Here is a 26,488-nt window from a genome sequence, read left to right as displayed (position 1 = left end):
TAACATGACTCTTTCACTTTAATACTGCCTCTTTTTAAAGGGCTCAGTTAAGTAGAAACATAAACACACAGACAAACAGTGTACCTGAGATGCTCCGTAGGTCTCGGTGCTGTAACTTCTGGCAGACAGGGGACGCCGCTGAGTCAGGCTCTTGGTTGGATAACCAATCATGGGCTTCTTCTGCTCCTGGTAAGTGGGGTAGTCGTCGTCATAACGACCGTTTCTCTTGTTGTGCAGCATCTGACTCTGGTTGTCGGCCATATTACTCATCGCGGAGTGCTCCATGGGAGTGGAGTAGACAGCCCGGCCATAAAGAGGGGGATCCACCTGAGGGTCACAGATGGGAAGTGAGTGGGAGTTTAAAAAAAACAAAAGTATGAGCTTTCATCCTGGCCTCAAATAAATGCATGGGGATGGGGATGACTTTCAAGTAGAGCCTTAACAAAAACTAATTTTGGGTCTTAGGGAATAAATAGTGTTTGAAAGAAACACATTTCTATGATTTACTTTACATTTCAATAAAGTACATGAAAGGGAAAATCACATCCATTTATGGAATATGAGCATTACTTGTTTTGTTGTGCTTACCTGTTGTCTGTACTGAGACTCTTGGAGCGCCTCCTGCTGAGCTTCATGAACCCGTCTGAACAAGGCGAGCTCCGTAGAGCTCACCAGTGAGTCCGCTCTTCTTAGAAATCCTGGTCTGGAGCGCTGACTTGGGATTGGCTGCTGCTGCTGGCTGGGCGGACCATCTTGGTTGATTGGCGACTGGGGGAAAGAAAACATCTCCAAGGGTGGATATGCACGATACCGAGGGCTCACTAGCTCTTTGGGTAGTGTCTTCCCTGGTTGGTTGAGGTACTCCAAAGCCTTCGATGAGTGGTTGACATAATCTGGTGTGTTTGGGAAAGGGGGAGGGACCCGGCGATCCATGGTCACCTGATTGGTAAGAACAGAATTGTTTGTTTAACTTTGTATTGTTTGGTTTCAATCAGATTATTTTAGTTTTATTGTGTATGTCTAAAAACGTAATATATGAGCGCTACCAATGGTTCACAACTCCATCGAACCTGCGGGTTGTAGTTGTGGTCAAAGTGGTAAGCCTTTTGTGGGATGGCAGGTTTTTGGTTCTGTCTCTGGTTTTGGTCGCCAGATCCGTGTCCGGGGTATCCCATCTCCTCATCTAACATGGGGGCAGACTGTGACCGTGACATGTTGGTCTGCTCCATAGAACCGGGGAGCTCTGGACGGTCCAAACTAGTTTGCTGCTCAATGGATGAACTATAGCTGTCCATGGGAATGCTGCAGAGGAACGTGGCATCATTAGAAATCAACTTCAGTAGCTGCAATTGAGCTTGAGCTTTCTTTAAGAAGAATCAGAACAATATCTACCTGTAGACCTTGTAGGAGCCAATGTCAATCTCGTCTATGCTCTGTGACTTCTTAAACTTGGATCTCGTCTCCTTCATCATGGGGGACAGGCGATCTGAGCTTTTACTCATCACCACGGTCACCTTGTTGACCCCGCCTACACTGAGCTGATCCTTCCTGTTTTGCTCCCCCTCATTGTCGTGATATGTCCAGCTGCCGGGCAAAGGCACTGTGCTTTGCTGAAGCCTTGGGGGAAGAAATAATCAAGGATTATGAGTTGATGATAGGGATAAGTGTTTTTCAATTATGACGCACAGAAACAAGCTGGATTAGAGGAGTGTTACAATAGTAGAAACTGAATTTTTTGACTAATGCAAATTACTTCCACACCATCGGTCAGTTTCTTGTGACGCAGCTGCACCAAAATTTGAGACTAAGGCTACAGCTCACAATTATTAGAAATTAACGCTTTTTTTAAACTTTCTTTGGCATATCAAAATGACCTTGCACTGTCCCCAGAAATACATTTTATAGTAACATAAAACTAAGAAATGAAAACTGAAATGCTTTCACAATCTCAATTTAGTGACACATTGGTGTTTTTGCATTGCAACAAAACTAAGATAAGATAAGATAAGATAAGATAAGATAAGATAAGATAAGATAAGATAAGATAAGATAAGATAAGATAAGATAAGATAAGATAAGATAGAACTTTATTAATCCCTCGGGTGGGTTCCTCTGGGAAATTCGATAAGTAAGCTGATTTGTTATTTTATTGATGTGCAAATAAAAACAGTCACAGCTGTAAAACTTTCAAATCAACGGCTTTAGTTATAACAGCTCTGATATGTTTATTTACTAAAAAAAACCCAAAGACTGCACTGTAAACAGGATTTGAGACCTGCAAACTCTTGGAATTATTAAGCTTTCCCAATAAAATTATGTATTTCAATTGTAAATGACCGTCAGTCACTTACCTTGGATCCATGTCCTTGCGATCAGGATTGGGGCTGGAAGTAGGTGTAAGGTCCAGCTTGGAAGGAAAAGCGGTTCTGTCCTCCAGGGGGCTCGGGGTCCTGGTCCAATTCTGCCAGGGATTCTGGGAAGGATGTCCGGAGGATTGCGAGTCATTGTCCTGGTTTGGTCGTTGGTTGCCGTGGAAGGGGAGCGTCTGGGTGTCCAATTCCAATGGGACCCCTACAATTCGGTCTTGCCTAAGGAGGGGGCGGCGGCCGTGTGTTGATGAGCTGCGAGGCTTAGAGCCCAGCGGAGGGTTTCCCTGACTGGTGGTAGATGAAGGAGGATCCAGAGAAGACTCCTCTGCATCGAAACCCGTGTTGTCGTAGTGAGGTGCGTCAACCCAGTCAAAAGGCTCACTAAGTGGACGCCGATCCCCACGTTGCTGCAGGGTTCCTGATGGAGGAGTTTCTCTCTGAGACAGCAGGGGCTTGGAGTCAATGGGCTTGGGAAATGACTGGGCAAGTCTACAAAGACAGAAAATATCAATCACTGATTATACTGTGGGAGAAAAACCAAGAAGATCAAAACTGCAAACAGGCGACATGCCACGTGGATGTGTGTTGCACATTCAATCAGAGACAATGAGCTCAGAGGACAGATCAACTTTCTCTCCCTTTCTCTCTGATGTCTGTCACACCCATTAGGCCAGAAACCATGTTTGTGTTAGTTATTGTTTACAAGAGAACACATGCCTTCAAACTCCCTCGCTACTACTTACAGACTGCAAATATCATGTTCCACAAGTAGAAATAAAATACTGCAGTTGTACCTCACTTCAGGGCATGTGGATTAACAGATTTAGTGTCAAACAATACTAAAACCAGCTACCATCCTCCAGGGCCTGCTTAAAACAAGAAGAAACATGGGAAGGACAAGGAGAAGAAAACTAGCATTATTGGACACTATGTTTTGACTGAGCTAAGGAGACACTGTGGTGTCTAACAGAAACAGAAAACATCCGTAAGGTACAGCCAGACAGTCCAATCTGCTAAACCGAAGATTATCGGTGGAGCGAATTTGAACATCTGTGTGTAATATAAACACATATATTGCACATTTCTGTTTTATTCTATGTCTTGCTGTAGATAGCTGATATATCAGTGACAGATATTTTATTGTTACTGCCATCCAGTCTGAGCAATATGATTGAGACTACACTGACAGTGTCGTAAATATGACAGGCAGACTAAGATGACATGTTTTTTTTTATAGCTGTAACATTTCTGATTAGAACTCAAAACTGTCCCAAAAAGTTTTCATAACATTTTTATCCCTTTCTAACCAACATCATCAAGTGCACTGCACCCAGACTTAAAACTTCAGGAGACAGCCCAAACCTTTTTATTTGTTTTTCTAATGCACTGGGGCAAAAAAAAAAAAAAAAAACCTCCTCTGGATAGTAACATGACTGAAGCTCAGACCAGACAGCTTTGAAGCTGAGAGAGAAAATCCTAAAGAGAAGTCTGCAGTGTTCCAGTGAGCCTCTCTGACCTTGACAGAGCAAGCAGGAAGATGGATGTGACAGATTACAGATGGAGAGAAACTGAAGTGGGGTTACAATTGAAATGTACAAGAGATGACGGACAGCGGGAGGGAGGAGTCATGAAACGGGCGTGCGCACCTGTTGGTCCAGTGCGTCTGAGGGGCCTGGTCCTTGCTGGGAGGCGGTAGGGCGGGATTGTGGGGGTGTCCGTGCGACAGCGTGTGTGAGTGCGTATTGCCGGGCGGGTTGGAGGAGCCCGAGGAGCCCTGTGAGGGAGAGTAATCGGAGTAGGTGGCCGATGAGCCGCTGTGGTTCAGACAGTGGAGTTTATCAACCTCTTCATCTGTAGACTCTGGACAGACAGAAGCAGACACACAGCACGTCCTCTTTGTGATCAACATCATTATATTTTTGGATTTTCCATTGAACTTTTGTTCTTCATGTTATTCATTTTCAACTTTTGCTTTCTATTGCATTTTGGTACCAGAAGCTTGCTTCATGTTAGTTTTCTTTCCTTAAATTTCGATTCAGTACAGCATAATCACACTATTTTTGTATTATTGTTAGTTAACTATATTAAACTTATCTTTACTATATTGCTAATTGAAAAAAATGACCAAATGAAGCTCAAAACCAGTTTTGGCAGATATACTTTAAATTGTTTTGGGAGCACTGAGGGTGAGCACTGCGGTATACCGCCAGTACATGTTTTCTGCAACTATATCTATGTCACTCCCATGCTGCACCTTTCTCTGGCCCCTTACATGTACCACCCAATTGCTACAATTACAGATCAGGCTCCACTCCATCAGGTGACCGATTGAGCAGTATCTAATGTCCTCTGGGTCCGACCTATTCTGAGTTTTTGTCCCCCAATTTAATTACCTGGGAATTCAGCCAATGCACTTTAACCTCCCAGGACCTGGCATCCACATATGTGGACATCACATTTTGGGTTGTTTAGAGCAAAATACAAAATGTTGCTCTACAAGGGCCTGATTTCCACTTACGAGGACGTTATACTGCCACTGTTCTATCAAAATTTAAAATGAATATCCTCATATGTGGATCTCAGAAACAAAAATCAGGTAAAAAAAAAAAATCAGGTCATTCTTTGTTTTTATATTCATCAGGACCCAATCAGCCCAAATAGCAAAGAAAAATTGAAAATGCATGGCATGAAAGAGTTCTTATCTTAAGAGATTAATAAGGACTTTGATTGTTTATTCCAACAGAATCACTGCCCCAAACACCTCCCCCCTCCCACACCACCTAAAAATAAATAAAATACCAGCAAAAAGAAAAGCAAACCCTTATAAAGAAGGAAAAATATTACTATTCCAGCCAAACAGCAAAACTTTTAAATGTGGACTATTAAACATCAGGTAACTCTCTTCTATGTCTCTGTCAGTACATGAGTTGATCAAAATATTGATGTATTTTGCTTTACAGTAACCTGGTCACAGCACGATCTTGTACTGACATGTGGTATAGACACAGTTTTTTGCCTGAGAATCCTAATAACATTTCATTTTACAATAATGGACTACAGAGCACCAGAAAAACAATTTCAAAGGACTAGACGTCTTTCTGAAAATGTTCTGATGAGATTGTAAAAAGTGCTCCCTTCATTTTTATCTTCTTCTTTGTTTTACACCATTTTGTCTTTATTTATTCATTCATTCACTTGGTTATTATTAAACTCTGGCTTTTTTCCCACTGTGTGTTCTTTGTCCTGCCTCACTCAACTCACCCCAACCGGTCGTGGCAGGTAGCTGCTTCTCCCTGAGCCTGATTCTGCTGGAGGTTTCCTTTAAAAAGGAAATTTTCCTTCCCACTGTTGCCAAGTGTTAACTTATAGGGGCTTGTCTGATTGTTGGCTTTTCTCTGTATTATTGTAGGGTCTTTACCTTACAATATAAAGCAATTGAAAAGAATTCTTCAATGTAACGTGCCAACACAACGCAGAGCAGCGTCCTAAACTTTACTCCCACAGAGGTTTATTATCTTGTTGTTAGTGTCATACATCCTCACTGCCTGGATGTATGAAACAGGAACAACACTGGGTTTAGTTCCAGCACTGTAGCCAGGCTGACAAACAGTGCTCCTTTGACTTTAACTAGTAAGGACTTCATGAATTTCTTCATAAATAAAATTTTAATCATTAGGGGAAAAAACTTCATAGCCCTCATAGCCGTCCCAAGGACAAATGATTACGTTCACTAATTTTAATAACTGTGGTGATTTATTTCTCTCTCCTATCAATCTTTCTGAAATAATAATAATGCCTTCCTTTAAATCATCATCATGTCTATTACACCCAATTCCTACAAGGCTGTTAAAATAAGACTCACCATTGATTCATTCTTACATTTCAAATACCAATCATTATATTTCTATTAACTAGCTACATACCACGGGTTTTTAAGGTATTTATAATTAAACCACGACTTAAAAACCCTTTACTTGATCCAGGTGTCTAAGCTAATTATAGGCCGATTTCTAATCTTCTTTTTTTTTTTTCAGAAAAATCTTCAAAGAGCAGTTGTAAAATGGCTGGGTCATCATTTGCAGAGGAATGATCTATTCAAGAAGTTTGAGTCAGGATGTAGAGTTCACACTAAAACAGAAACAGCACTAATGATGATTATGAATGACATTCTGCCCTCTGACAGTGGACTCATTTCTGTGTTTGTCCTGTTAGACCCCAGTGTTTACTACAGAGACTAGAATACACTGTTGGTATTAAGGAAAATACACTGTACAGGGAGTGCAGAATTATTAGGCAAATGAGTATTTTGTCCACATCATCCTCTTCATGCATGTTGTCTTACTCCAAGCTGTATAGGCTCGAAAGCCTACTACCAATTAAGCATATTAGGTGATGTGCATCTCTGTAATGAAAAGGGGTGTGGTCTAATGACATCAACACCCTATATCAGGTGTGCATAATTACCGTAATTGTCGGGCTATAAGCCGCTACTTTTTGCACAAGCTTTGAACCCTGCTGCTTTTAGTTGGGTGCGGCTTTTCTATGGATTGTCCATGATTTTTGTCATATTGTAAGACGATTTGCTTTATTTGTTCCGCTGTTGTACGGCACTACGTTGCCTGGCGGAAGGATCGGGGTTCAAGAGTGGTATGTTGGTCACATGTCCGTCCGCCAGGCAACGTAGTGCCGTACGAAGTAGCACGAAAAGCAAACTTCAAAGTAGCGCTACGCGTTCAGCGGGAGGCGTAGATGATGAGCGGCGATAAACTTGCGAAAAGCAAGTTATGCTCAACTCCACCAGTGGATTCTGACAGCGTGGAAAAGTGTGAAAACATCCACGATCACCAACGGATTTCTAAGGGCTGGACTGATGATGGAGAGGAGGACACCGCCACGGCCCTTCTGAGGGTGTTCGGCTCTGACACTGACAACGAGGATTTCTTTGGTTTTGAAAGTGACAATGAAGGAAAGAAGCTGAGAGTGGATGACGAAGCCATCCTGAGCCTGTTCGTTTCCAACACTGGAGAAGAGGACTTTGGTGGTTTTAGTGGGCAGGAAGAAGAGAAAGATGGTGGTGAATGACTGACTTTTCTTCTTGTTAAAGCCGTGTCACTGCACTTGAGCCTAAAAGGTGGTCTGAATCTATTTTTCTGGTGTGCTGTAGGTTATTGTTATGTACTACATTTGTTACTCATTTATGAAGCACAGTACATGTTATGTTGTGGCAGGGATTTGTCCACCAGGGGGCAACGGTGGTTGGGGAGCTTTCAGTCTGTGGGGGTGCATGCCCCGGTTCTCTTAATAAAGAAGCAACTGTGAGCTAAACATGGTCTCCGTGGTTCCTTGGTCTTAGGATATCACATATGGCGACGAGGGTAAAAGCCAGGTTTTGCTGTGAAGTTACACCGTGCTAAGTGACTTATGAACTGAGGTTGGCAAGTGGTACAGCGCTAGTATCTGTGGGAAGTGGAGCGTAACCCTCGGTGTGGAATAATGGCTACCACTTTGGGCTCGGTGGCACCGTTCGACAGCGAGCTGCAATCCTGGGAGGAATATTGTGAGATTTTGGATTACTTCTTTGTGGCGAATGATATTAAGGAGGAGGAGAAGAAGCGAGCGGTACTGTTGAGTTGCGTGGGCGCACAGACCTATGCCCTGATTAGGAACCTACTCAGTCCGGTCAAGCCAGGGGATCGTTCTTATGCTGAGTTGGTGGGATTGTTGAACAATCATTTTCACCCTAAGCCGAGTGAAATTGTGCAGCGGTGGAAGTTTAACACACGGAATAGAAGGCCGGAGGAAAGTGTGGGCGATTATGTAGCGGAGCTGAGGAAGCTCGCACAGGACTGTAACTTTGGAGACTCCCTGACGGTGATGCTGCGGGATCGTTTAGTATGTGGAATAAGCGACGACAGAATACAGCGCAGATTGTTAGCAGAGGATTCGCTAACATTTGAAAAGGCGCTGAAGTTTGCTCAAGCAATGGAGGCTGCTAACAGAGACATTGTGGATTTGAAGAGCATGACAGAACAGTCGCGATTCACTAAAGGATTAGGAGCCGTGAACAAGATGGAGGACGGCGGCTCGACGTCACAACAGGTTGTCAGGAAGTGCTACAGATGTGGAGGGCTAAATCATGTGGCCAAGGACTGCAGGTTTGTTTCAGAAAAATGCCACAACTGTGGAAAGGTGGGACACATAAAAAGGGTTTGCCGAATGAAAATGGAACAAAAAGGAGGGCGTGGCAGACAAGGTAAACAAGCCCATTTCTTGGAAGAGGAGAATGTGGAGAGTGAGGAAGAAGGAGCTGAAATGCACCACATAAAGGCAAGTATGTATAATGTGCATGAGGAGATTAGCATCCCAAGGGAAGAACCCATCAGACAGAAGCTAAAAGTAAATGGACAGAATGTGACATTTGAAGTAGACACAGGCTGTGGTTACACTATCATGTCGAAGGAGTCATTTAAAAAACTTTTTGAAGGCAGTAAGGCGCCCAAAGTAAGCAAGTGTGGAATCAAACTGAGAACGTATGGAGGCCACAAGGTACCCGTGTGGGGAGCAGCCTAAGTGCAGGTGGAATTCAGAGACAGTAAGAAAACACTGGATGTGGTGGTGGTTGAAGGGGCTGGAACTAGTTTGATGGGTCGGGGATGGATTAAGGCCCTCCAATTAGACTGGCAACCTGTACATAAGATAGAAGGCGGAGATGATGCCTTACAGCGGATACTGGCCAGACATGAAACAGTGTTTAAGGATGAGTTGGGAACGCTGAAGGGGTTTGCAGCAAAGATACATGTAGCCAGTGATGCCAAACCATGCTTCTATAAGCCCCGATCAGTTCCGTTTGCTATGAAAAAGAAAGTGGAGCAGGAACTGGAGAGACTGTTGGAGGAGAAAATCATCCAACCAGTGAAATTCTCAGAGTGGGCCGCACCCATTGTACCCATACTAAAGCCAGACTCCAGCGCCAGAATTTGTGGTGACTACAAACTGACTGTTAACAAGGTGTCGCCTGTAGAACAATACCCCATTCCACGAATGGAGGACATGATAGCGGGGCTGGCGGGAGGAGAAAAATACACCAAGTTAGATATGAGTCACGCATATCAACAGGTTGTACTTGATGAGGAATCTAGAAAGTATGTCACAGTGAACACACACAAGGGTTTGTTTACATACACCAGGTTGCCATTTGGTGTGAGTTCAAGTCCTGCCATTTTTCAGCGCACCATGGAGAGTGTGTTGCAAGGTCTGACTAATGTCGCAGTGTATCTGGATGACATCATCCTGACGGGAAAGAATGACAAAGAACATCTTCAAACACTGGCTGGAGTGCTGCAGCGCTTGGAGGAGGCGGGCCTGCGCTTAAAAAGGAGCAAATGTCAATTCATGGAGAAGGAAGTGACATTTTTAGGACATCGGGTGGATAAGACCGGTTTACATCCAGTGCCGGCAAAAGTGAAAGCAGTGCAGGAGGCGCCACCCCCAAAATCAGTGACAGAGCTCAAAGCTTATTTGGGGTTGTTGAACTTCTATAATAAGTTCTTGCCAAACTTGTCCACACTGTTGGCCCCACTGCACAAGCTTCTGAGAAAGGGGGAACCATGGTGTTGGGGACCAGCACAGGAGAAGGTTTTCGGCAAATCAAAGGAACTGTTGCAGTCAAGCAGTGTATTGGTACACTATGATGAGCAAAAGGATTTAATTCTTTCTTGCGATGCGTCCCCCTATGGAGTGGGAGCAGTACTAGCTCACCGCATGCCAGATGGTCAGGAAAAACCCATTGGGTTTGCATCACGTACCCTGAATGCAGCAGAAAAGAACTACTCACAGCTGGATAAAGAAGGATTGGCTGTGATATTTGGTGTACAGTATTTTCATAAGTACCTGTACGGCAGGAAGTTCATGATTATCACGGATCATAAGCCATTGATAAGTTTGTTCCATGAGTTGAAGGCCGTCCCTCAGATGGCGTCACAGAGGATCATGCGATGGGCAGTGTTATTAAGAGCCTATGAGTATGTCATTAAATACAGAGAAGGCAAAAATAACAGTAATGCTGATGGTCTGAGTCGTCTCCCTCTTCCAGAGAACCTCCCTAAAGAGGTGGCAGCTGAGGACCAAGTGTTGATGGTAGATCAGGACCAGGAGGGCGTGATGACATCTGAGCAGCTGCAAAGATGGACAACCAAAGATCCCATACTCTCCAGAGTGCGTGAGTATGCTATGAGAGGATGGCCCACTACGCAGCATCCTAATTTTCAGCCCTACAGACAGAGACAACAGGAGCTGAGTGTGCAGGATGGGTGTGTGCTGTGGGGGGCGAGGGTGGTGATACCAGAACGAGGTCGACGCCCCCTTTTGGAACAGCTACATCAGTCACACCCAGGAATGAGCCGCATGAAGGGCCTGGCCAGAAGCTACATGTGGTGGCCGCATATGGAGAATGACATTGAAGACAAGGTGAGGTCCTGCAGTACATGTCAAGAACATAGACACAGGCCACAAGAGGCACCGCTACACCCCTGGGAGTGGCCAGAAAAGCCCTGGAGAAGGATACATATCGATTATGCTGGCCCGTTTTTGGGTAAAATGTTCTTAGTAATAGTGGACGCCCACTCCAAATGGTTAGATGTGTATCCAGTTCCATCCGCTACAGCAGCTGCAACCATAGACTGCCTGAGAAATTGTTTCAGCACGCACGGCCTTCCTGAGATGGTGGTCTCAGATAATGCCCAGTGTTTTGTAAGGGCACAAACTAAAGAGTTCATGGCAAAGAACGGAATCACTCACGTCACCTCCACTCCATATCACCCCGCCTCCAATGGGTTAGCAGAAAGAGCAGTGCAAACGTTCAAAGAACTCATGAAAAAGAGTACTGGAGACACACTGGCAACCAAGTTAAACAGGGCTCTGTTTAGTTACAGAATCACACCACAGTCCACAACAGGGAAGTCTCCCGCTGAGTTGATGATGGGCCGGAAGTTGAGGTGTACTCTTGATCTCATACACCCTGACTTGAAACAAAAAGTGACAGCAAAACAAGATAGCCAAAGACTGTATCATGATAGACATGCCAAGGAGCGCATGTTTGTTATTGGAGACACAGTATATACCAGAAACTATGGCAGAGGACCCAAATGGATACCAGGACTTATACAGGAGATGACGGGGCCTGTTTCCTACTTGGTGATGCTGGGCAATGGGACAGTGGTGAGGCGTCACGTCGATCAGCTGTTTGCCCGCCTGGAGCCGTGCCTGGCAGCAGGAATGCCTGAAGGCCACCCAGACGAGGATGAGAGACACATAGAGGTGCAAGTTACACCAGTGGTGAAGCCACATATGGAGAGTAGTGATTCGCTGGAATCACCTGCCACTGGGTTACGGCGATCGCAAAGGACCAAGAGAAAGCCGGAGCACCTGAGAGACTTTGTGCCGTGATTACGGTGAACTGTTATAGGTTAACCTAAGACTGTTGGACTAAAGGTTCACTATTCCGGAGTGAAATTTCAATAAAGGTTGGGGACGGGGTTGTTGCATTTTTTTTTTTATAAAGGTGAAGTTTTTGGTTATGGGTATTTTCTGTAGTGATTAAAACTACAGAGTAGTTCCAGTTTAAGGGGGGAGGAATGTTATGTTGTGGCAGGGATTTGTCCACCAGGGGGCAACGGTGGTTGGGGAGCTTTCAGTCTGTGGGGGTGCATGCCCCGGTTCTCTTAATAAAGAAGCAACTGTGAGCTAAACATGGTCTCTGTGGTTCCTTGGTCTTAGGATATCACAGTACATGTTTCGTACTTGTAATTACCGCTACTTGTACATATACCTAAAAAGTTATGCAAATATAAGATAAGATAAGATAACCTTTATTAGTCCCACACGTGGGAAATTTGTTTTGTCACAGCAGGAAGTGGACAGTGCAAAAGTTATGAGGCAAAAATTAGAATACAATAAGAATAAATACAGTACACAACTGTACAGAATAGAATAAAATAAAATACTATATACAGTAGAATAAAATAAAATAAATATACAATAAGCTAAAAATAGAATACAAATACAAATACTATATACAACTGAGTAAAAATACAACGATGACAGAAAGGATTATTGCACTTAGTATTATTGCATATGTATGGATGTGTGTGCTTGATCAGTTAAAGTCTTTATTATGGAGTCTGACAGCAGTGGGGAGGAAAGACCTGCGAAATCTCTCCGTCCCACACCGTGGGTGCCGCAGTCTCCCACTGAAGGAGCTGCTCAGTGCTGTCACAGTCTGCTGCATGGGGTGGGAGATGTTGTCCATCAGGGATGACAGCTTAGCCGCCGTTCTCCTGTCACTCACCACCTCCACTGGGTCCAGAGGGCATCCTAGAACAGAGCTGGCCCTTCGGATCACCCTGTTCAGTCTCTTCCTGTCCCCAGCAGAGATGCTGCCGCCCCAGCAGACCACGCCATAAAAGATAGCAGAAGCCACAACAGAGTCATAGAATTTCTTCAGGAGTGGGCCCTCCACTCCAAACGACCTGAGTCTCCGCAGCAGGTACAGCCTGCTCTGCCCTTTCCTGTAGAGGGCGTCTGAGTTATGAGTCCAGTCCAGTCTATTGTTCAGATGAACACCAAGGTACCTATAGCTGTCCACAGCCTCAATGTCCATACCTTGGATGTTCAGTGGTTGCAGTGGAGAATGCTTGTGCCTGCGGAAGTCTACCACCAGTTCCTTGGTTTTACTGGCGTTGATCTGGAGGTAGTTCAGCTGGCACCAGTCCACAAAGTCTTGGGTCAGACCTCTGTACTCCTTGTCGTCCCCATCAGTGATGAGGCCAACTATTGCAGAGTCATCAGAGAACTTCTGCAGGAAGCACTGGGTGGAATTGTGGGAGAAGTCTGCAGTGTAGATGGTGAAGAGGAACGGAGCCAGAACCGTTCCCTGTGGGGCCCCCGTATGTACCCCTAACTTGTTTTTCAAAATATTAATAAAAGTGATGCATCTCCAAACAGCCATCTCTTTCCTGACAATTCGCTTTGTGCATATTCTCTTACATATGATAAGTCACCATTGAAACACCTGCGGCTTTTAGTCAGGTGCGGCTAATGTATGTACAAAACAGGATTTTCCCCTGATTTTAGCTTGTGCGGCTAATATTCAGGTGCGCTTTGTAGTCCGGGAAATACGGTATTAGGCAACGTCCTTTCCTTTGGCAAAATGGGTCAAAAGAAGGACTTGACAGGCTCAGAAAAGTCAAAAATAGTGAGATATCTTGCAGAGGGATGCAGCAGTCTCAAAATTGCAAAGCTTCTGAAGCGTGATCATCGAACAATCAAGCGTTTCATTCAAAATAGTCAACAGGGTCGCAAGAAGCGTGTGGAAAAACCAAGGCGCAAAATAACTGCCTATGAACTGAGAAAAGTCAAGTGTGCAGCTGCCAAGATGCCACTTGCCACCAGTTTGGCCATATTTCAGAGCTGCAACATCACTGGAGTGCCCAAAAGCACAAGGTGTGCAATACTCAGAGACATGGCCAAGGTAAGAAAGGCTGAAAGACGACCACCACTGAACAAGACACACAAGCTGAAACGTCAAGACTGGGCCAAGAAATATCTCAAGACTGATTTTTCTAAGGTTTTATGGACTGATGAAATGAGAGTGAGTCTTGATGGGCCAGATGGATGGGCCCGTGGCTGGATTGGTAAAGGGCAGAGAGCTCCAGTCCGACTCAGACGCCAGCAAGGTGGAGGTGGAGTACTGGTTTGGGCTGGTATCATCAAAGATGAGCTTGTGGGGCCTTTTTGGGTTGAGGATGGAGTCAAGCTCAACTCCCAGTCCTACTGCCAGTTTCTGGAAGACACCTTCTTCAAGCAGTGGTACAGGAAGAAGTCTGCATCCTTCAAGAAAAACATGATTTTCATGCAGGACAATGCTCCATCACACGCGTCCAAGTACTCCACAGCGTGGCTGGCAAGAAAGGGTATAAAAGAAGTAAAACTAATGACATGGCCTCCTTGTTCACCTGATCTGAACCCCATTGAGAACCTGTGGTCCATCATCAAATGTGAGATTTACAAGGAGGGAAAACAGTACACCTCTCTGAACAGTGTCTGGGAGCTGTGGTTGCTGCTGCACGCAATGTTGATGGTGAACAGATCAAAACACTGACAGAATCCATGGATGGCAGGCTTTTGAGTGTCCTTGCAAAGAAAGGTGGCTATATTGGTCGCTGATTTGTTTTTGTTTTGTTTTTGAATGTCAGAAATGTATATTTGTGAATGTGGAGATGTTATATTGGTTTCACTGGTAAAAATAAATAATTGAAATGGGTATATATTTGTTTTTTGTTAAGTTGCCTAATAATTATGCACAGTAATAGTCACCTGCACACACAGATATCCCCCTAAAATAGCTAAAACTAAAAACAAACTAAAAACTACTTCCAAAAACATTCAGCTTTGATATTAATGAGTTTTTTGGGTTCATTGAGAACATGGTTGTTGTTCAATAATAACATTATTCCTCAAAAATACAACTTGCCTAATAATTCTGCACTCCCTGTAGTGGTTTCTAAAAGCTCTCATTCTCAAAAAGTAGCGTTATCTGGAAGACGCAAATGGAAATACAGCAAAAATGTTGAACATCATTCATTTCACACAGACGAATACATGTTAAGGATGAGAGGGAAAGAGCTAGCTTGTTTAAAAATGTGCTCTGAGGTAAGGATTAGACTCTCCTTCTGTCTTAAAATTCACAGAATTATGGGATATGCGGTCTTCTATGACCGAGACATATTTTGTATTTAAACAGAGCTAAGTAGTGCCCAATGGCCACCAACATTAAAGGAAAGCGTAAAGGCATATCCCAATAATAATGTCATTTTAATAGATATTTAATCATCTTCATTTTTGATGACTTTTGATCTCTTTAGCTGTTAGTTCTGGCATTTCAGGAACAGAAATAATAAAGTTTTCTAATATTTTTCTAATATTTGAATCAACATGCAAACGCACTTTACACTTCTCATCTGTTGCTCAGTTTCAAAGCTCACCTGTGACCTTTTAAACCCCCAAACCTATAAAACAAATCAGAACTACAACCAAATCAAAAAGTGGATCAAAGACTTCTTTGAGTCGTTAACCAGAATTGTGTTCAGGGGCCTCTCGAACACTTGACTAGAAAGTGAAGGAATTGCATGCTTCCTTCGTGTTGTCATCAGATTCTTAACCCAGATGTCTGCAGTGTTCTCATTATGCATGTGGACACTATTTAGTCCACAGCACTGACGCAAGACGTGGCCTGGTTATAAAACACGGCTTTTTAAAATCTTTATTTAACTTGGCTGCTGTAACTGAAATCAAGAGCTGCTGTTGGAGAGCTGACCTGGCTGCAGACAGACGTGCACTGTGTAGATACCAACAATCTGAAAACTTCCTGAGTCAAACTTAGTCAAATCTTCACAAAACAAACCAGAAGAAGCTTTTTATTTACTTCGTAAGAGCCTCCACTAAGAACTGATACTCCACTGAGGCAGACAAGCTGTTTGAGCTTTAATCATTTTGCAATAAGCTTTCTTAAGGAGGAGTGGATCATATGATGAAGCTCCGTATTAGTGAAAGCTGTCGATTGTTGCGGAGAGCTGATAATAAACTGTTTCTTTTGGAAAATGCGATTAGACACTCAGTTATTCAGAGTGGAGACAGATTTTTGATAAGGCAGTAAAAAGTGAGCTTTGTTTCTTCTCTGATGAAACCGAAGCCATCAGGGCAAATGATGTAAAAATGGCCAAACATTCACTTTAGAGGTTCGCTATACACACTCCTCGTCACGCTCCCTCTGCCCTCATCTTACAACATGCCCCAAAGCTCTTTATAAGACCCACATTAAATAACTGCGCAGCCTTGTTGTCGACATGTATGTACATGACTCCGACATGTTCCCTTAAAGCTGTACGTTTATGCTATAATACAGTACCTTTCTTATCCTTCCCCAGCAACACCACCTTTGGTTTGTACATTGGTGGCTCCACCAGGGTGGGCCTCATGTCAGAGATCCGGATGTCGTTCGGAGAGCCGCCCATTGAATCCTGAGGAAGAAGGGGGAAAAAAGCATCAGGCATATACAGTAGAGAAGAAAAGGCAGCTTCTGTGATTTAAAAAATGATTACGAATCTCATGTAGACAATTCGTTTTGCTTGACTGGCATCAAACATACATACATTTGTTAAATAAATACAAACTTTGGTAAGTATTTCAGCAGGTTCTGGAGTTCCTGATCCCCAGTAGGATCATGGAGCGTGCTTTTAACCCTCTGGGGTTTTGATTTCACTGATGCCTCAGATTCTCTTATGTAAGGCCACGTGGAGTCATTATTGTAAGAAACAACCAAGTTCAGTACAGTCTGCACTATTTGAATACAGTTCTGAAAAATAAGATATTATCACCTTGTTAGAGAAAGTAAAAACTGAACTGAAGCACTGATTACGATGTATATACACATATTCCGACAAAGTTTGATGGTTTAGCTCTAAATGCAAACATGACTTTTGTTTGTCTGCAAATCCTCACTGGGGTCCTCACAAAACCCTCACAACACTAAAGGTCAGAGCGTGAGTGAGAGTTAGAGTGACTTCAAAAGATATCATAACTTTCTTACATCTTGAACTTACAGACATATGAGTGATGAAATCTGTGCAGTGTCACACAGCTAGCACTGAATTTTGGATGTGTTCAGTGGTATCTTCTGGATATAAAAGCTATAAAAAGTCCACAAACCAAGTAAAAATACCTAATTAATTTTCTTTACAGTTCTTTTTGGATTGTGTGTGTTTCTGTGAGAGAGTGAGAGACAAACCTCAGAGCTCTCTGTCAAGTCCTCTTTGTCGTTCCTCTTAGGAATATCGATGCCAGAGTTGTGCATTGGTCCCTGATCCATTAGCTGAGTCTGAGAGAAGTCCTGCATCTCTCTGTCTGTCACCTGAAAAACAACTCCATTTTTTGAGTTGTGCACTGATTTGCTTCAAACGGACAAACACAAACATAAGAAAAGCTTTTGTTGTTCTCAGCTGTCTTCTGTTTTAGTGATCAGAGACTTGGATGAACTTACTTCAGGTAAGCTCTTGCCATGTGAGAGCCGTTATCAGATTATCACACACAAGCATGATGTCTGTGTCCTGCGACATTGTTGCTAATAAATACATTTGGGACTAAATGCTTGTTGACCTCCTGTATGTGTCTGTATGTGTAATCTGTACCTCTTTAGGAGGCAGGGGCCACGGTGGTTCATATGGCTCTTTGCTGAGGTGTGTATGTTCCATGTTGGTTCCTGCCGAGGTGGCGGTGCCTGTGCTCAGCTGGTGCTGGTGCTGGTGCCCGTGTCCGGCGTGTACGGCGTGACCGGCGTGTCCGGCATGTACGCTTTTGCCCACAAGACTTTGCACTGACTTAACCATGTTCTTCAGGTCCTCAGGGTAGGGTGTTGGATAGCGTTTTAGGTTTATCTCCACCTACATGACATTTAGGACTATATTTAATAAACAGGGCGTGAAGTAGCAAATTTAAATCTGCCAAGATCAGCATAAAGGCGTTGGTCACAAACAAGTAAACCTGATAAGGGAGCAAGAATAAGCACGACTTATTATCTGAAATCTTGCAAACATAATTCAGCATACAAGTGCACAGTTTTCTGCATGTGTTTCTGTCAGGAAACAGCATTGCAACTTAAATCAAGGAGAGGCAACTGGAGGACAATTGCTTCCAATACTGGGGGGAAATCTACAGTCTGACGAAGCAGCTGATCTCTGAATGAATCCTAGTAGCATTTAAACCTGAAATCTGTAACAGCTGACCTGTCACATGTGTAAAAGAACACATAACATCATTTACCTGACCAATGTCTTGTTAAATGCATCATTTTTTATGTGCACTGTGTGATACTGCAGGGATTCATTTATGACATCTGCGTGGTGATAACGTTTTAATTTTAGGGGTAAATTGAATTCTAAGGTGCAAAGTATGCGGATGACCAGAAGCAGTTTTTCTATATCCACATGTGGTGTATAATTATGGAACTGTGTCCAAACATAACAGAGATTATTTTCTTAAGATTTAAAGGGGTGCTAATCCCAGAGTGTCTGACTCAATGTAAAGCATGAACTATATATGTGGAGTATATATAGTTTTATTTATGTATATTGTGTGTGTAGAGTTGTATATAAAATGTCTGATTATATTTTATATCGAGGAACGCTCATTGTAAATTAAATAGCATTGGGGGGATTATACAGTGGCTTGCAAAAGTATTCGGCCCCCTTGAACTTTTACACATTTTGTCACATTACAGCCACAAACATGAATCAGTTTCATTGGAATTCCACATGAAAGACCAACACGAAGTGGTGTACACGTGAGAAGTGGAACGAAAATCATACATGATTCCAAACATTTTTTACAAATAAATAACTGCAAAGTGGGGTGTGTGTAATTATTCAGACCCCTTTGGTCTGAGTGCAGTCAGTTGCCCATAGACATTGCCTGATGAGTGCTAATGACTAAATAGCGTGCACCTGTGTGTAATCTAATCTCAGTACAAATACAGCTGCTCTGTGACGGCCTCAGAGGTTGTCTAAGAGAATATTGGGAGCAACAACAGCTTGAAGTCCAAAGAACACACCAGACAGGTCAAGGATAAAGTTATTGAGAAATTTAAAGCAGGCTTGGGCTACAAAAAGATTTCTCAAGCCTTGAACATCCCACGGAGCACTGTTCAAGCGATCATCCAGAAATGGAAGGAGTATGGCACAACTGTAAACCTACCAAGACAAGGCCGTCCACCTAAGCTCACAGGCCGAACGAGGAGAGCACTGATCAGAAATGCAGCCAAGAGGCCCATGGTGACTCTGGACGAGCTGCAGAGATCTACAGCTCAGGTGGGGGAATCTGTCCATAGGACAACTATTAGTCGTGCACTGCACAAAGTGGTAAATGGACTGATTCTTATATAGCGCTAAAGCGCTCTATACAACATGCCACATTCACTCAATCACACCCATTCTCACAAGCACTTTACCTATACGTAGTGCTATCTAACTACGTTCACACACATTCATACTCCGATGGATGCATCGGAGAGCAACTTGGGGTTAGTATCTTGCCCAAGGATACTTGACATGCAGACTGGAGGTGCCAAGGATCAAACCACCAACCTTCCGATCAGTAGGTGACCTGCTCTACCTCCTGAGCTACAGCCACCCAAAGTTGGCCTTTATGGAAGAGTGGCATGAAGAAAGCCATTGTTAACAGAAAACCAGAAGAAGTCCTGTTTGCAGTTTGCCACAAGCCATGTGGGGGACACAGCAAACATGTGGAAGAAAACTAACACTGCACATCACTCTGAACGCACCATCCCCACTGTCAAATATGGTGGTGGCAGCATCATGCTCTGGGGGTGCTTCTCTTCAGCAGGGACAGGGAAGCTGGTCAGACTTGATGGGAAGATGGATTGAGCCAAATACAGGGCAATCTTGGAAGAAAACCTCTTGGAGTCTGCAAAAGACTTGAGACTGGGGCGGAGGTTCACCTTCCAGCAGGACAACGACCCTAAACATAAAGCCAGGGCAACAATGGAACGGTTTAAAACAAAACATATCCATGTGTTAGAATGGCCCAGTCAAAGTCCAGATCTAAATGCAATCGAGAATCTGTGGCAAGATCTGAAAACTGCTGTCCATCTAATCTGACTGAGCTGGAGCTGTTTTGCAAAGAAGAATGGGCAAGAATTTCAGTCTCTAGATGTGCAAAGCTGGTAGAGACAGACCCTAAAAGACTGGCAGCTGTCATTGCAGCAAAAGGTGGTTCTACAAAGTATTGACTCAGGGGGCTGAATAATTATGCACACCCCACTTTGCAGTTATTTATTTGTAAAAAATGTTTGGAATCATGTATGATTTTCGTTCCACTTCTCACGTGTGCACCACTTTGTATTGGTCTTTCACGTGGAATTCCAATAAAATTGATTCATGTTTGTGGCTGTAATGTGACAAAATGTGGGAAAGTTCAAGGGGGCCAAATACTTTTGCAAGCCACTGTATGTACTTTCTTTTCTGTTTTCTATGTTTATAGTTGTTACTTTAATATTAATATTTGTATATTCAAAATAAATCAGTCACTCAATCAGTCAACTAATGCTTTACTTGTAAAATGTCATATTAATCTTAATATTGGAGGTGCTCCAATAGCAAAAACAAAGATAAACAGACACCCTACTCATCTCATACGACCCCCCCTCCCCCCACCTCCCACCCCAAAACAGATATAGCTGACCTTGACCTTCCCAGAGTTGTCTTCCTCTTCTTTCTTGTCCTCAAAATCGAAGGCCACAGTCATCCTCTGTTGTCTCTGCTCCTCCCACAGCGTAGGATTAAAGCTGTCGCTGTCCGACTGATAATCTGCACACACACCATAAATTAACAGCCGAGGGTTTAAAATTATAGTCAGGTAATCTTTACCTGGGTTACGCGCGCACACACACACACACACACACACACACACACACACACACACAAAAGGAGTTCGTACCCTCATCGTGTCGCGGCTGCTGGGGAAACATGTAGTTGGTCAAAACCTTCTGTTTGGTTTCTGGGTGGGCTTCTGTCTGCAGTGGGATCAGAGCCTTGGACTGCAAACACACACACACACACACACACACACACACACACACAGTATTGTTGTAGGAACTTTTACTGATGACATCTATTCCATTATGTCTAATTTTAACCTGCACCTACCCCTTTTCCTAAAAACAAAGATTTCTGCCTGCTGCTCATTTAAATTGCTCACACAATCAGCTGCAGCAGAGCTCGACTTCAAACGAAACCTGCCGAGTGCTAATGCAAATCACTTGGGAAGGATTTGCGAATCAATTTTCCCAACAGGGAAAATAAATGTTTCATTGCATTCAGATTACAAATATCACAACACATCCTAATTAAAACTGCACCAAGACATTATAGTTTACATTTTCTATTTTCGGATACAATGCTAGTAAACTTTTCTGTCTTCCTCGCAAACTTTAATGCGGACCGAATTCCCATGACGTCAGAGTCGCCACTTGTAATGCATCAAACAGCATGAGCGAATATGAGTTTCATTACTGAGGCAGAATATGCCGACATAAGTGGTGATATTAAATGTAAATGTGTGAACGCTCTGCCATTAAACAAATTGCATTTGAATTTTAAATTTGCTTTCCTCTTCAGCAGGTAAATAACGCTCCGAGCTTCTTGGGACTCATGATTTCGTTTAATGGCTTTGATTGAACTTAAAAATAAAAATGCAAATGTCTCAAAGAGCTGAAGAACAGTTTGGCTGCTTTTTCTGAATGACAGCTAAAACTGCATCCTCTCTGTGGACTCTGTGCTGTATATAGCGCATTCATCGCAGAGAGAATCAAATTCAGAGGGCCCATAAAATGATTCATTGCTATGTAGCATCTGTCTTATCACTGAGAAGGTTAACATGCAGCAAACTCTCACTGAAAGCACAAAATCAAGTAATTATCAGTTCATTGTAGTGTCTTTAAAAAACAAAACAAAGGAGAGAATAGTGAGAAAATGAACAGGAGCTGACATAAAATATTTAGCATGTGTATTTTTCATCATTATCACCCTGTTGTGAATAAATCTCCCTATTTTATTGATTTATCTTTGCCACACCGTTTTGATAAAAAGCCATTAGAAATGAAACGTGACACTAATTGATAATTAACAATAAAAACCTTCCAGTGACAGGCAAGTAAAAAGGACCTGTTAGTGACTCATCTCCATATTTATACTCTCGAGCTCTGCCAGAGTTACTTTGCATCATCAAAGTGAAGAGTAATCCTTATTTGAACCTCGGTGCAGGCCCTTTCAGCTCCTTTGCCCATTCTTTTTAAAACAACTCTCTTTACTGACTGGTTAAACTGAGCAGCAGCCGTGAACAGCAGGTGAGATGAGCCTCTGTGCTCTGAGATGACCATGTTGGGGACATGTACTGTCTGACATTACACAGAGCCACGAGTAGAAGAGGTGGCTCATGGGCGGTACTTGAACATATGTTGACCTTATGTTAAATATGGGAACTCAGATATGTGATAGAAACTAAGGAAAGGATAAAGAGGTTGAAAGTCTATCAGAGAAACACAATTTTATAAAACATGCCATATCATAGTTGTGGTAATTTAATTACAATGTCGATTTCGTTGTGTGTTTGTGCTGCACATTTGTTAGCACACATTTGTTAGCTACGTGCTCTCTTGGAGAGTGTGGGCAGAGAGAAAGAGATACCTGATTGTCAGAGAGCCACAGAGCTGCCAGGTCCTTCAGCTTAGTGAAGGTAAACGGTAGATTCTTTAACCTAATCGAGAGAGACACACAGAGAGGGGGGGAGAGAGGGAAGGTGAGAAAGAAAAAAAAACAGAGATGTTTCATCACCCACGCACTGTACAGCCCGCAGAGCATATAACCATAGCAACACACTCAGCCATTCCCATGGAAACAGTAGACCGAACCGAAACGACCATTGAAAAAGTTTGCGCTCGTGTGTGCATTGTATCTATTCACTACTGAGTCATAAAGGAGCTTGGTCTCTGCGTGTGTGTATGTGTGTGTGCGTGGGTGTACCTGTTGTCGCTGAGGTTAAGGACTCGCAGTTTGGTCATCTGTCCGATCTCATCAGGAAGAAACTCCAGTTTATTGGACCGCAGTGACATGACGGTCACGTTCTTGCAGTTACCGATCTGAAACACACAGAGACACAGACAGTCAGATTACATTAGATAAACATCGCATAGTGAGCAAGATCCACAGCATCACAATTAACCTATATTACACTGGACATCTTCAGACTGATGAGTGTTAAATTACAGATAGTATAAGACTTTTGTGCATCTTTGTAAGGTGCGTTTGATAATGTTCAACACCTTACGTTTACAAAATGTAATAATGTTGTTTTTAAAGTGACCATAATTTTTGTTTTCCATTCAAACATGTAATATATTTAATGCATCCAGATTTATCATCTTCTCTTTCAATAATGGGCTTCAGCCAACCTAAGCTAGTAATACCTAGCATCATAATAACTTCGAAAAAGAACATCTGCAACATGGCTGACATCTGTCATCACACTTTGAACCAGATAAAACAAACAAAAAAAACACTTTCCAAAAGGTTGACTGCTAAAATAATGATTAAGAAAAACAGAATGAAATTAGGTACAAATCATTACTAAATCATAACAGAAATTGGGACAAGGACAAGAATTTAATGCTCATTTTCAACTAAATGGGAGAAAAACATTGATAAAAAGTTGGGACATGGGAACAAAAGCATGGAAAAGTGTCACTCCTGGAGTGGATCCAAATACAGGGAGTGCAGAATTATTAGGCAAGTTGTATTTTTGAGGAATAATGTTATTATTGAACAACAACCATGTTCTCAATGAACCCAAAAAACTCATTAATATCAAAGCTGAATGTTTTTGGAAGTAGTTTTTAGTTTGTTTTTAGTTTTAGCTATTTTAGGGGGATATCTGTGTGCAGGTGACTATTACTGTGCATAATTATTAGGCAACTTAACAAAAAACAAATATATACCCATTTCAATTATTTATTTTTACCAGTGAAACCAATATAACATCTCCACATTCACAAATATACATTTCCGACATTCAAAAACAAAACAAAAACAAATCAGCGACCAATATAGCCACCTTTCTTTGCAAGGACACTCAAAAGCCTGCCATCCATGGATTCTGTCAGTGTTTTGATCTGTTCCCCATCAACATTGCGTGCAGCAGCAACCACAGCCTCCCAGACACTGTTCAGAGAGGTGTACTGTTTTCCCTCCTTGTAAATCTCACATTTGATGATGGACCACAGGTTCTCAATGGGGTTCAGATCAGGTGAACAAGGTGGCCATGTCATTAGTTTTTCTTCTTTTATACCCTTTCTTGCCAGCCACGCTGTGGAGTACTTGGACGCGTGTGATGGAGCATTGTCCTGCATGAAAATCATGTTTTTCTTGAAGGATGCAGACTTCTTCCTGTACCACTGCTTGAAGAAGGTGTCTTCCAGAAACTGGCAGTAGGACTGGGAGTTGAGCTTGACTCCATCCTCAACCCAAAAAGGCCCCACAAGCTCATCTTTGATGATACCAGCCCAAACCAGTACTCCACCTCCACCTTGCTGGCGTCTGAGTCGGACTGGAGCTCTCTGCCCTTTACCAATCCAGCCACGGGCCCATCCATCTGGCCCATCAAGACTCACTCTCATTTCATCAGTCCATAAAACCTTAGAAAAACCAGTCTTGAGATATTTCTTGGCCCAGTCTTGACGTTTCAGCTTGTGTGTCTTGTTCAGTGGTGGTCGTCTTTCAGCCTTTCTTACCTTGGCCATGTCTCTGAGTATTGCACACCTTGTGCTTTTGGGCACTCCAGTGATGTTGCAGCTCTGAAATATGGCCAAACTGGTGGCAAGTGGCATCTTGGCAGCTGCACGCTTGACTTTTCTCAGTTCATGGGCAGTTATTTTGTGCCTTGGTTTTTCCACACGCTTCTTGCGACCCTGTTGACTATTTTGAATGAAACTCTTGATTGTTCGATGATCACGCTTCAGAAGCTTTGCAATTTTGAGACTGCTGCATCCCTCTGCAAGATATCTCACTATTTTTGACTTTTCTGAGCCTGTCAAGTCCTTCTTTTGACCCATTTTGCCAAAGGAAAGGACGTTGCCTAATAATTATGCACACTTGATATAGGGTGTTGATGTCATTAGACCACACCCCTTCTCATTACAGAGATGCACATCACCTAATATGCTTAATTGGTAGTAGGCTTTCGAGCCTATACAGCTTGGAGTAAGACAACATGCATGAAGAGGATGATGTGGACAAAATACTCATTTGCCTAATAATTCTGCACTCCCTGTACAGTACAGTGAAGGCTAAGTAGTTTAACAAGACGTTTTAATAACTGACCACAAAAAGGAACAGCAATGATCTAAAAACCCCAAATGCAAGTGAAATCAATCAACAACAGGTGAAGACAATTACAGCAAAGCTGGCAATCTCAAAGGAAGGAAAAACAAATGGAAACTAGAATAAGAACAACAAAAAACAAACCTTCAAAGTAAAACAGGAAGTAACCAAAAGACAAAAGGCACTAACAGGAAGTTGAAACACAAGAAGGAAGAGACAGGAAACACTGAGGGAACTGAAACTACTATTATTAATTATGATCAACACATGAACCAAAACACAAGGACACAAAAACCCAGGACCATGACAAAAAGTTCTTCAATGTAAAGACACACCAAGGGGAACGTCATTAGTGGGAGCTAATTAGGTTAATTAGGAAGATGGTTAGGAGGAAAACGAGTGGCCCAGATTGGCTTTAAGAATTATGGACAGGGAGGGGTTCAACAGCTTCATAATAACATCTTGCAAAGTAAAATTACAAAGAATTTGAGGAGATGATCATCTAACGCACATAATCTCATTAAAAGATTAAGAGAAACCAGAAAATATCACTGGGTAGAAACTGCTTCACAGGCTTACAGAGACTTCAGTAAGTCACTGCCAGCGGACACAGTTTGTTGCTGAGAAGTCTGCCATGTTAAAAAAGTAACCGTGTGCACTCGTGCACATAATACATGCTGTATCAAAAAGATTCATCTGATTTCAAAAGGCTTTTTTTTTCAAGTAATGGACATAGAAGTGCAAAGATTTCAAGATGTGTCTTCATCTCCATACCTCGCGGGGCAGCTCTGAGAGGAAGTTCTCATCGGCAGCGAAGGTTCTCAGGCTGTGCAGGTAGCCGATGGTGGGAGGCAGCGACTCCAACTCATTACAACTACAGTCCAACTCCTCCAGTAGAGACAGACTGAGTGGAAGGAACAAAGGCAGGAAGGAAGAGGCAGAGAGAGCATGACAGAGATAGAAAGGAAATCATTCTGCAGGCAACACAATCTCTTCTGTAACATTAAATTACTCAGACATGAAAGAATAAGAATTGCAGTATTCGTTATTCCTACAGCTGTCAACACATCATGTGATAAGACTGAAACAAGGAATGAATGGATGGGGGGTGGGGAGTAC

The 26,488-nt window shown here is 42.8% G+C and overlaps 1 protein-coding gene across 17 annotated transcripts in view; it reads right to left on the bottom strand.

The window, feature by feature from the left end:
* lrrc7 (leucine rich repeat containing 7) overlaps positions 1 to 26,488 on the bottom strand; it is a 148,860-nt gene that overhangs the window by 17,418 nt on the left and 104,954 nt on the right. For 13 of the 17 annotated variants that reach the window (XM_085253105.1, XM_085253106.1, XM_085253108.1 and 10 more), the window contains 14 exons: positions 26,144 to 26,273; positions 23,018 to 23,133; positions 22,682 to 22,751; positions 20,934 to 21,033; positions 20,679 to 20,803; positions 17,612 to 17,863; positions 17,212 to 17,334; positions 16,333 to 16,444; positions 4,016 to 4,229; positions 2,352 to 2,858; positions 1,393 to 1,617; positions 1,047 to 1,302; positions 589 to 939; positions 85 to 327 (listed from right to left, as the gene is read on the bottom strand). In XM_085253105.1, coding sequence (XP_085109231.1) covers positions 85 to 327; positions 589 to 939; positions 1,047 to 1,302; positions 1,393 to 1,617; positions 2,352 to 2,858; positions 4,016 to 4,229; positions 16,333 to 16,444; positions 17,212 to 17,334; positions 17,612 to 17,863; positions 20,679 to 20,803; positions 20,934 to 21,033; positions 22,682 to 22,751; positions 23,018 to 23,133; positions 26,144 to 26,273 — 2,824 coding nt within the window. The remainder of the gene's footprint in view (positions 1 to 84; positions 328 to 588; positions 940 to 1,046; positions 1,303 to 1,392; positions 1,618 to 2,351; positions 2,859 to 4,015; positions 4,230 to 16,332; positions 16,445 to 17,211; positions 17,335 to 17,611; positions 17,864 to 20,678; positions 20,804 to 20,933; positions 21,034 to 22,681; positions 22,752 to 23,017; positions 23,134 to 26,143; positions 26,274 to 26,488) is intronic. The other 4 variants (XM_085253103.1, XM_085253109.1, XM_085253101.1 and 1 more) reach the window with 2 other exon arrangements.

This window comes from Mchenga conophoros, linkage group LG17, assembly GCF_057382185.1.
Source record: "Mchenga conophoros isolate Kocher_MC1m ecotype Shallow Benthic linkage group LG17, M_conophoros_male_GT1.1, whole genome shotgun sequence".
In the NCBI taxonomy this organism is placed as follows: Eukaryota; Metazoa; Chordata; class Actinopteri; order Cichliformes; family Cichlidae; genus Mchenga; species Mchenga conophoros.
The sequence above is the reverse complement of the archived record's forward strand: the minus strand, read 5'-3'. Positions and strand labels throughout refer to the sequence as shown.